This window comes from Oncorhynchus nerka, unplaced genomic scaffold, assembly GCF_034236695.1.
Source record: "Oncorhynchus nerka isolate Pitt River unplaced genomic scaffold, Oner_Uvic_2.0 unplaced_scaffold_712, whole genome shotgun sequence".
In the NCBI taxonomy this organism is placed as follows: Eukaryota; Metazoa; Chordata; class Actinopteri; order Salmoniformes; family Salmonidae; genus Oncorhynchus; species Oncorhynchus nerka.
The window spans coordinates 261,983-274,120 of NW_027040468.1; the positions used below are offsets into that span (position 1 = coordinate 261,983).

Below are 12,138 nucleotides of genomic sequence, written 5' to 3' on the forward strand. Positions count from 1 at the left end.
AGCAGGATATTCAGTCCTACCAGAATATTCAGTCCTACCAGGATATTCAACCTACCAGGATATTTAATCCTACCGGGATATTTAATCCTAGCAGGATATTTAATCCTAGCAGGATATTTAATCCTACCACGATATTCAGTCCTACCAGGATATTCAGTCCTACCAGGATATTCAGTCCCAGCAGGATATTCAATCCTACCAGGATATTTAATCCTACCAGGATATTTAATCCTAGCATGCCGACTCTATCCTCTCTAAATGATGTTAAGTAAAATAACGTCATGCAAAATTACAGTTGGGAATTTATATTTTTTTGCAAACAAAATGTTTATAGTGCATTATGTGGAATATCTCATTCAAAATGTCAACTAGATGTATCTATATTCTTATTTTATTATACATGATTAGCATATTTAACATGGTTGCATATTCTCGGTATTATTAATGTGATCATATATTCAAAACAATGTTTAGCTTTTTTTTTTAAAACTTACATACATACACATATAGCTTATCATATCAACCAATACACATGGATAAACATGATCCAGGTACAGAACCAGGCACATTTACAACATAACATTGTTTACATTGGTTCACATTGATCCAGTGCAAACAGTACAGTAATACCAGTACAGAGAAGCACAGCTCTTCCCTGTAGGTATAGGTCACGTGACAGTTGTTGGTCCTGTGACACCTCTGGTAGTCACAATATGTTAACGCAATCAAATATACAATCTATACCAGTATAGTCAGAGACTAGTGTCCTGTCCAGGGGGTGTACTAGTACAGTAATATATACCAGTATAGTCAGACAGACTAGTGTCCTGTCCAGGGGGTGTACCAGTACAGTAATATATACCAGTATAGTCAGACAGACTAGTGTCCTGTCCAGGGGGAGTACTAGTACAGTAATATATACCAGTATAGTCAGACAGACTAGTGTCCTGTCCAGGGGGTGTACCAGTACAGTAATATATACCAGTATAGTCAGACAGACTAGTGTCCTGTCCAGGGGGTGTACTAGTACAGTAATATATACCAGTATAGTCAGAGACTAGTGTCCTGTCCAGGGGGTGTACTAGTACAGTAATATATACCAGTATAGTCAGACAGACTAGTGTCCTGTCCAGGGGGTGTACCAGTACAGTAATATATACCAGTATAGTCAGACAGACTAGTGTCCTGTCCAGGGGGTGTACTAGTACAGTAATATATACCAGTATAGTCAGACAGACTAGTGTCCTGTCCAGGGGGTACAGTACAGTAATATATACCAGTATAGTCAGAGACTAGTGTCCTGTCCAGGGGAGTACTAGTACAGTAATCTATACCAGTATAGTCAGAGACTAGTTTCCTTTCCAGGGGGTGTACTAGTACTAGGCTAGGGAACACACTAGGCTAGGGAACATACTAGGCTAGGGAACATACTAGGCTAGGGAACATTCTAGGCTAGGGAACATTCTTTCAGTTAGTTTAAGTTATGTTCATATTCCAGATGCACAACCATCCCATAGGTCATGTGGAATTATACCAACTGTAAATGATACATACTGTACATTTTATTGAACCTTTATTTAACTAGGCAAGTCAGTTAAGAACAAATTCTTATTTTCAATGGCGGCCTAGGAACAGTGGGTTAACTGCCTGTTCAGGGGCAGAACGACAGATTTGTACCTTGTCAGCTCGGGGGTTTGAACTTGCAACCTTCCGGTTACTAGTCCAACGCTCTAACCACTAGGCTACCCTGCCGCCCCATGAAATGATACCTACTGTAAATTATACCAACTGTAAAATGATACATACTGTAAATGATACCAACTGTAAATTATACCAACTGTAAATGATACATACTGTAAATGATACCAACTGTAAATTATACCAACTGGAAGGGGATTGATATAGATTTCGGTAATGAAAACTTTTGAGGAATCTACAGTGGAGCTTAATACCACACTATTAGATCCACTCAACTCCCAGCAGAGAGGAGAACAGATGGAGAGAGTTGATGTTTCTGTACTCTATTATCTGGGGACAATCTCTTTTGATATGACCTTTAGGCTTATAGGGGAGGACAGGGGTGAGAGGGTCAAGCCTGAGAGACTGGTGCACTACTCTACATAATACTGTATACACTGCCTTACTTGCTGTGTGGGGTCATTTGGTGCAAAAGCAATGACGAGCACCGGCATTTTTTTGTGAAGAGGGGAATAGGACTAAACAGGAAATTCAATATCCCTGCTGCTGGGAGGAGTTAGAATGTGTTCCATCTGATACTACTGAGAGGAGTCAGAATGTGTTCCATCTGATATTACTGGGAGGAGTCAGAATGTGTTCCATCTGATACTACTGGGAGGAGTCAGAATGTGTTCCATCTGATACTACTGGGAGGAGTCAGAATGTGTTCCATCTGATACTACTGGGAGAAGTCAAATGTGTTCCATCTGATCTACTGGGAAGAATGTGTTCCATCTGATACTACTGGGAGGGGTCAGAATGTGTTCCATCTGATACTACTGGGAGGAGTCAGAATGTGTTCCATCTGATATTACTGGGAGGAGTCAAAATGTGTTCCATCTGATACTACTGGGAGAGTCAAAATGTGTTCCATCTGACACTACTGGGAGGTTCCATCTGTCAGAATGTGTTCCATCTGATACTACTGGGAGAGGAGTCAGAATGTGTTCCATCTGATTACTGGGGGAGGACTGGTTCCATCTGACACTACTGGGAGGAGTCAGAATGTGTTCCATCTGATACTACTGGGAGAAGTCAGAATGTGTTCCATCTGATACTACTGGGAGGGGTCAGAATGTGTTCCATCTGATACTACTGGAGGAGTCAAATGTGTTCCATCTGATACTACTGGGAGGAGTCAAAATGTGTTCCATCTGATACTACTGGGAGGAGTCAAATGTGTTCCATCTGATACTACTGGGAGGAGTCAAATGTGTTCCATCTGATACTACTGGGAGGGGTCAGAATGTGTTCCATCTGATACTACTGGGAGGAGTCAGAATGTGTTCAATCTGATACTACTGGGAGGAGTCAGAATGTGTTCCATCTGACACTACTGGGAGAGTCAAAATGTGTTCCATCTGATACTACTGGGAGGGGTCAGAATGTGTTCCATCTGATACTACTGGGAGGAGTCAGAATGTGTTCCATCTGACACTACTGGGAGGAGTCAGAATGTGTTCCATCTGATACTACTGGGAGGAGTCAGAATGTGTTCCATCTGATACTACTGGGAGGAGTCAGAATGTGTTCCATCTGATACTACTGGGAGGAGTCAGAATGTGTTCCATCTGATACTACTGGGAGGAATGTGTTCCATCTGAGACTGGGAGGAGTCAGAATGTTCCATCTGATACTACTGGGAGGAGTCAGAACCCTGAAAATGATCATCTTAGTATTTGTTTTTAAAGATAGTATTTTTTAATGTTTAAATTGAACAACAAAGTTAAAATAAATGTGTGATTTTTGAATATAGAGTAGAAACACTAACATAATGGGAGCCATTGGAGAGAAGATTCAATCTGAACGTCTATTTATATGTAGATACAGATTGATTTTGAAATACTAAGGTAGTGAGAGGTACTGAAGATCTGCATTGTCTTCAGTAACAATGGACTAATGCCAACCAACACTGTGTCTTCTGTAGCTCGGTCTGTTTCCGTGGCTCTGGGCTCAGAGAAGCTCAGACAGAGAAATGCCACGTCCCAAAACCTGTAGCCTGGAAAGGTCAGTGTCTTGGCCACTGCAGACCTCTCACAGGGTCAGGATGTTGACATTTTATTCAATTCTCTCACTTTATCCCCAGGATCTCAGCAGGATTTGGCCAGTATTGCTTATTGTGTGAAGTTTTTTTAGTTTAGTCCAACTTCTAGACCTTCTCCTGTTTATATCAGGAAGCTGGCCAGCTCAGATTCAGTTGAAGGGATCTCCCGCTCAGTTCCACACATGACATAGAAAGATCCCTGTTCGTATTGTTCACAGACACATCCATCAGCCTAGTTTTATGCAAAAGGATGATCAGAAATGCAACATCATGTTTTGAAGAAGGTAATGTACAAAACCCATACAGTCTCTCTCATGAACACTCCTCCATCTTGGTTCGAAGGACCATGGAGAAAAGGTTACCACCTCTTTCCGGAAACAACCGAATACAAGATGGCGTTTGTTTTCCAGTGGAGTTTTCCTTTGCCCTAGAAAACATAGGTAGCTGAGATGGCATACAAACTATATGCTGTTCCCTCCTCCAGGCTCTACTGTACAATCTCAATGGTACACACACACACACACAACATGACCTGACGCCATGTTTAAACGATAAGAGGACTATTCACAACCAACTGTACAGACGGTCTGCTACTTTATACAAGGATCTAGACAGCATTGTGATGAGCTACTCTCAAGACAGCTAGCTGTCTGTCTGTCTGCTCCGGGTTCATTCTTTTGTTAAACTACAAACCAGCAACTACGATTTAGAACATATTATACAGAAAGGTCTTTGTACCCAAATGGCACCCTATTCCCTATATAGTGCACACCTTTTGATTAGGGCCCATGGAGAATAGGGTGCCATTTGGGTCCCTATTCCCTATATAGTGCACACCTTTTGATTAGGGCCCATAGAGAATAGGGTGCCATTTGGGTTCCTATTCCCTATATAGTGCACACCTTTTGATTAGGGCCCATGGAGAATAGGGTGCCATTTGGGTCCCTATTCCCTATATAGTGCACACCTTTGATTTGATTAGGGCCCATGGAGAATAGGGTGCCATTTGGGTTCCTATTCCCTATATAGTGCACACCTTTGATTAGGCCCATAGAGAATAGGGTGCCATTTGGGGTCAGGGAATTTCTTCAGGAAGGTTTTTAGGCATTCAGGCCACATAGGGAAGAGAATAGGGTGCCATTTGGGATGTAGGGAAGGTTTCTTCAGGGAAGGTTTTTAGGCATTCAGGCCTTGTCATAATAATGCTTTGTGATGTAGGGAAGGTTTCTTCAGGGAAGGTTTTTAGGCATTCAGGCCTTGTCATAATAATGCTTTGTGATGTAGGGAAGCTACGCCTCATAGAATCCCATTCATTGCTTCGCCTCATTGCTTTCATTCATCTTTTTTTTCTGTTATGTTGAATAAGAATCATTATATCTACATTTTATATCAGTTCCTTTTGTCTTTTCATCAGACATTACTAATATTGAAATAACATGAGTTTAGGGAATAATGTTTCTTGGAAAAGCTTTACAATTAGGTGCAAAACAATATAATCACATCTCATTGAATGCAACCTAAGATTCAGCTATAAGTGGACGAAACGGCAATATTTCCAGAGGTCAATCTGCTCCATTTTAAATAGACATCCTGAGAGGTTGAACCAACAGTGTATCAAACATAAATAGCTACACCCCCCCCCCCCACACTCTATAGTGCTTTATTTGTGACAGAATAATGGCTGTATACCCCCCTCCCCCCACACTCTATAGTGCTTTATTTGTGACAGAATAATGGCTGTCTGGTGGTATTGAACAGATTCTTCCCTGGTTTTCCTTCTCACTCAGTTGTGTGGAGAGGAACCCAGACTGTCGTTAGTTAGCGTCCCGTGTACACAAAATCTGAAGAGAGGAAGACAAACAAAGGCACATTTAGTCAAATATTATGTCAAACACACACGTGCACTAAACACACACGTGCACTAAACACACACGTGCACTAAACACACACGTGCACTAAACACACACGTGCACTAAACACACTCGTGCACTAAACACAAGCGTGCACTAAACACACACGTGCACTAAACACACACGTGCACTAAATACACACGTGCACTAAACACACACGTGCACTAAACACACTCGTGCACTAAACACACGCGTGCACTAAATACACACGTGCACTAAACACACACGTGCACTAAACACACACGTGCACTAAACACACACGTGCACAAAATGTATCCTTCCTTATGATTACGTCCTTTAGACGGTTTTGGGGATTATCGTTTTAGCGACTCAAAATGGAACTGTGATTAAAGACATAGAGTTAGACATACTAGAACGGGATATTGCCATCAAGTCTATGTTCTCTGGTGGAGGGACCAGTCTAACCATCAAGTCTATGTTCTCTGGTGGAGGGACCAGTCTAACCATCAAGTCTATGTTCTCTGGTGGAGGGACCAGTCTAACCATCAAGTCTATGTTCTCTGGTGGAGGGACCAGTCTAACCATCAAGTCTATGTTCTCTGGTGGAGGGACCAGTCTAACCATCAAGTCTATGTTCTCTGGTGGAGGGACCAGTCTAACCATCAAGTCTATGTTCTCTGGTGGAGGGACCAGTCTAACCATCAAGTCTATGTTCTCTGGTGGAGGGACCAGTCTAACCATCAAGTCTATGTTCTCTGGTGGAGGGACCAGTCTAACCATCAAGTCTATGTTCTCTGGTGGAGGGAACCAGCTGCCATGTTGGCTTTGTCCGTTCCAGTCATGGTAATTCTATTAGTAGGCTTACAGACGTCTGTCCTTCCAGTCATGGTAATTCTATTGGTAGGCTTACAGCCGTCTGTCCGTTCCTGTCATGGTAATTCTATTAGTAGGCTTACAGACGTCTGTCCTTCCAGTCATGGTAATTCTATTGGTAGGCTTACAGCCGTCTGTCCTTCCAGTCATGGTAATTCTATTGGTAGGCTTACAGACGTCTGTCCTTCCAGTCATGGTAATTCTATTGGTAGGCTTACAGCCGTCTGTCCGTTCCTGTCATGGTAATTCTATTAGTAGGCTTACAGACGTCTGTCCTTCCTGTCATGGTAATTCTATTGGTAGTCTTACAGACGTCTGTCCTTCCAGTCATGGTAATTCTATTGGTGGGCTTACAGCCGTCTGTCCGTTCCTGTCATGGTAATTCTATTGGTGGGCTTACAGACGTCTGTCCTTCCAGTCATGGTAATTCTATTGGTGGGCTTACAGACGTCTGTCCTTCCAGTCATGGTAATTCTATTGGTGGGCTTACAGACGTCTGTCCTTCCAGTCATGGTAATTCTATTGGTAGGCTTACAGACGTCTGTCCTTCCAGTCATGGTAATTCTATAGTTTTCTATATCTAGAAATATATTCTATATTCTATATTCTATATTCTATATCTATAGTCTGGATATATAGTCTTGGTATAGTCTGGTAGTAGTCTATATAGTCTGGGGGTATAGTCCTACCATGGTAGTAGTCTGGATATATAGTCTTGGTATGGTGGTATAGTCCTACCATGGTAGTAGTCTGGATATATGGTCTTGGTATGGTGGTATAGTCCTACCATGGTAGTAGTCTGGATATATAGTCTTGGTATGGGGGTATAGTCTTACCAGGGTAGTAGTATGGATATATAGTCTTTGTATGGTGGTATAGTCTTACCATGGTAGTAGTCTGGATATATAGTCTTGGTATAGTCCTACCATGGTAGTAGTCTGGATATATAGTCTTGGTATGGTGGTATAGTCCTACCATGGTAGTAGTCTGGATATATAGTCTTGGTGTGGTGGTATAGTCCTACCATGGTAGTAGTCTGGATATATAGTCTTGGTGTGGTGGTATAGTCCTACCATGGTAGTAGTCTGGATATATAGTCTTGGTATAGTCCTACCATGGTAGTAGTCTGGATATATAGTCTTGGTATAGTCCTACCATGGTAGTAGTCTGGATATATAGTCTTGGTATGGTGGTATAGTCCTACCATGGTAGAAGTCTGGATATATGGTCTTGGTATGGTGGTATAGTCTTACCATGGTAGTAGTCTGGATATATAGTCTTGGTATAGTCCTACCATGGTAGTAGTCTGGATATATAGAATTGGTATGGTGGTATAGTCCTACCATGGTAGTAGTCTGGATATATAGTCTTGGTATGGGGGTATAGTCCTACCATGGTAGTAGTCTGGATATATAATATTGGTATAGTCCTACCATGGTAGTAGTCTGATATATAGTCTTGGTGTGGTGGTATAGTCCTACCATGGTAGTAGTCTGGATATATAGTCTTGGTATAGTCCTACCATGGTAGTAGTCTGGATATATAGTCTTGGTATGGTGGTATAGTCCTACCATGGTAGTAGTCTGGATATATAGTCTTGGTATAGTCCTACCATGGTAGTAGTCTGGATATATAGTCTTGGTATAGTCCTACCATGGTAGTAGTCTGGATATATAGTCTTGGTATGGGGGTATAGTCCTACCATGGTAGTAGTCTGGATATATAATATTGGTATAGTCCTACCATGGTAGTAGTCTGGATATATAGTCTTGGTGTGGTGGTATAGTCCTACCATGGTAGTAGTCTGGATATATAGTCTTGGTATAGTCCTACCATGGTAGTAGTCTGGATATATAGTCTTGGTATGGTGGTATAGTCTTACCATGGTAGTAGTCTGGATATATAGTCTTGGTATAGTCCTACCATGGTAGTAGTCTGGATATATAGTCTTGGTATGGGGGTATAGTCCTACCATGGTAGTAGTCTGGATATATAATATTGGTATAGTCCTACCATGGTAGTAGTCTGGATATATAGTCTTGGTGTGGTGGTATAGTCCTACCATGGTAGTAGTCTGGATATATAATATTGGTATAGTCCTACCATGGTAGTAGTCTGGATATATAGTCTTGGTGTGGTGGTATAGTCCTACCATGGTAGTAGTCTGGATATATAGTCTTGGTATAGTCCTACCATGGTAGTAGTCTGGATATATAGTCTTGGTATGGTGGTGTAGTCTTACCACGGTAGTAGTCTGGGTTGAAATTCTCATAGATGGGGTAGAGAGGGTTCTCCTGCTCACTACGGAGCTTCCTGGCTCTCAGGACATCTCGAACACACTGGTGGAGGAAGGAGTACTGGTACTGTGGGGAGGACAGCATTCACATCAATATCACCAATACTACTGTTCATCTGCTGTGGGGAGGACAGCATTCACATCAATATCACCAATACTACTGTTCATCTGCTGTGGGGAGGACAGCATTCACATCAATACTACTGTTCATCTGCTGTGGGGAGAACAGCATTCACATCAATACTATTGTTCATCTGCTGTGGGGAGAACAGCATTCACATCAATACTACTGTGCATCTGCTGTAGGGAGGACAGCATTCACATCAATACTACTGTTCATCTGCTGTAGGGAGGACAGCATGCACATCAATACTACTGTTCATCTGCTGTGGGGAGGACAGCATTCACATCAATACTACTGTTCATCTGCTGTGGGGAGGACAGCATTCACATCAATACTATTGTTCATCTGCTGTGGGGAGGACAGCATTCACATCAATACTACTGTTAATCTGCTGTGGGGAGAACAGCATTCACATCAATACTACTGTTCATCTGCTGTGGGGAGAACAGCATTCACATCAATACTACTGTTCATCTGCTGTGGGGAGGACAGCATTCACATCAATACTACTGTTCATCTGCTCTGGGGAGAACAGCATTCACATCAATACTATTGTTCATCTGCTGTGGGGAGGACAGCATTCACATCAATACTACTGTTCATCTGCTGTGGGGAGGACAGCATTCACATCAATACTACTGTTCATCTGCTGTGGGGAGGACAGCATTCACATCAATACTACTGTTCATCTGCTGTGGGGAGGACAGCATTCACATCAATACTACTGTTCATCTGCTGTGGGGAGGACAGCATTCACATCAATACTACTGTTCATGCAACATGTCTGCTATATACGTTGTGCCGTTCCCATTTTGACAACAGACTGTGTTATCCCACTAAGCTAAAGCCTAGGCATTATGATTGGGGAGCTATTGCAAGACGTTGTGTCTCTGGCACAAACATTGTGCTATCATTACCACTGCATAGCAGATCAATAGGATGAAGCCTTCCCTTTGATTCTGCTGAAACACAACTTTCTGATACACATCCCCATTTATTATTCCTGGCTATATATTATCTCTGGCATATTATCACTGGCTATATATTATCACTGGCTATATATTATCTCTGTCTATATATTATCACTGGCTATATATTATCTCTGGTTATATATTATCTCTGGCTATATATTATCACTTATATATTATCTCTGGCTATATATTATCACTGGCTATATATTATCACTGGCTATATATTATCTCTGGCTATATATTATCACTGGCTATATATTATCACTGGCTATATATTATCACTAGGGATCACTGGCTATATATTATCACTGGCTATATATTATCACTGGCTATATATTATCTCTGGCTACATATTATCACTGGCTATATATTATCACTGGCTATATATTATCTCTGGCTATATATTATCTCTGGCTATATATTACATATTATTCACTGGCTATATATATATTATCACTGGCTACATATTATCACTGGCTATATATTATCTCTGGCTATATATTATCACTGGCTATATATTATCACTGGCTCACTGGCTATATATATATTATCACTGGCTATATATTATCTCTGGCTATATATTATCACTATATATTATCACTGGGATCACTGGCTATATATTACCACTGGCTATACATTAACACTGGCTATATATTATCACTGGGTATCACTGGCTATATATTATCACTGGGTATCACTGGCTATATATTATCACTGGGTATCACTGGCTATATATTATCACTGGGTATCACTGGCTATATATTATCACTGGGTATCACTGGCTATTTATTATCACTGGCTATATATATTATCACTGGGTATCACTGGCTATATATTATCACTGGGTATCACTGGCTATATATTATCACTGGGTATATATTATCACATGGCTATATATTATCACTGGCTATATATTATCACTGGGTATCACTGGCTATATATTATCACTGGCTATATATTATCACTATCCCTGGCTATATATTATCACTGTATCACTGGTATCACTGGCTATATATTATCACTGGGTATCACTGGCTATTTATTATCACTGGCTATATATTATCACTGGGTATCCCTGGCTATATATTATCACTGGGTATCACTGGCTATATATTATCACTGGGTATCACTGGCTATATATTATCACTGGCTATATATTATCACTGGGTATCACTGGCTATATATTATCACTGGGTATCACTGGCTATATATTATCACTGGGTATCACTGGCTATATATTATCACTGGGTATCACTGGCTATATATTATCACTGGGTATCACTGGCTATATATTATCACTGGGTATCACTGGCTATATATTATCACTGGGTATCACTGGCTATATATTATCACTGGGTATCACTGGCTATATATTATCACTGGGTATCCCTGGCTATATATTATCACTGGCTATATATTATCACTGGGTATCACTGGCTATATATTATCACTGGGTATCCCTGGCTAACTTTGACGTTCTTTATACTTATGGAAATGTACCAGCTGATGGAAACCGTTGTGTTGAACTGAGAGTTTTATCCGGCGTTACCTCTGTTTGCACCATGTGAGAGCGGTGCAGTCGGAGGTCAAACACACAGCCGTAGACGTCCACTGTTCCTATGCTGTCCAGCTGTTGAAGGGCCCGGTCCAGAACCACGAACGTCCCTGTACGACCCACTCCAGCACTGAGGGAGAGAGAGAGAGAGAAGAGTGATTCATGTAGTTTACATAACATTTACCTTTGACGTCCATGTATTTATACACTTGCGGTAAATCATATTAAAATCATTTGATATTGGTTTTTAATTTAATTGGTGTGCCTACACAGCTACCATCCTGATTGAAGGATTTCTCCTTTGACACACACACACACACACACACACACACACACACACACACACACACACACACACACACACACACACACACACACACACACACACACACACACACACACACACACACAGTAATGATAAATGATGACGGTCAATCACAATCCATCATCCAGGACGCTGCACATAACATCATTCCAGCTGGACGATTCACTGAAACACAGTACACCAGTACTAACAGAGTTCTCTCTCCACTTTGACGGCACATCTAACATCTGGACATAAAGGGAAGCCAGTCAGGGTCAGTAGATCACTGGTCTAGGCTCTAGACGTCACCAACAGTGATGGAATGGCAGACTCCTGTAGCTGAGAGCGATACCCGCGTCTGGA

General features: G+C 41.4%; 1 protein-coding gene across 1 annotated transcript in view; it reads right to left on the reverse strand.

Annotated features, from left to right (window-relative positions):
* Window positions 1–5,482: 5,482 nt before the first annotated feature.
* LOC115116480 (receptor-type tyrosine-protein phosphatase beta-like) overlaps window positions 5,483–12,138 on the reverse strand; it is a gene marked incomplete at its 5' end in the record, with an annotated part of 135,943 nt that continues 129,287 nt past the window's right edge. Inside the window, 3 exons of the mRNA XM_065016968.1 lie at window positions 5,483–5,622; window positions 8,768–8,888; window positions 11,466–11,601. Coding sequence (XP_064873040.1) covers window positions 5,600–5,622; window positions 8,768–8,888; window positions 11,466–11,601 — 280 coding nt within the window. The remainder of the gene's footprint in view (window positions 5,623–8,767; window positions 8,889–11,465; window positions 11,602–12,138) is intronic.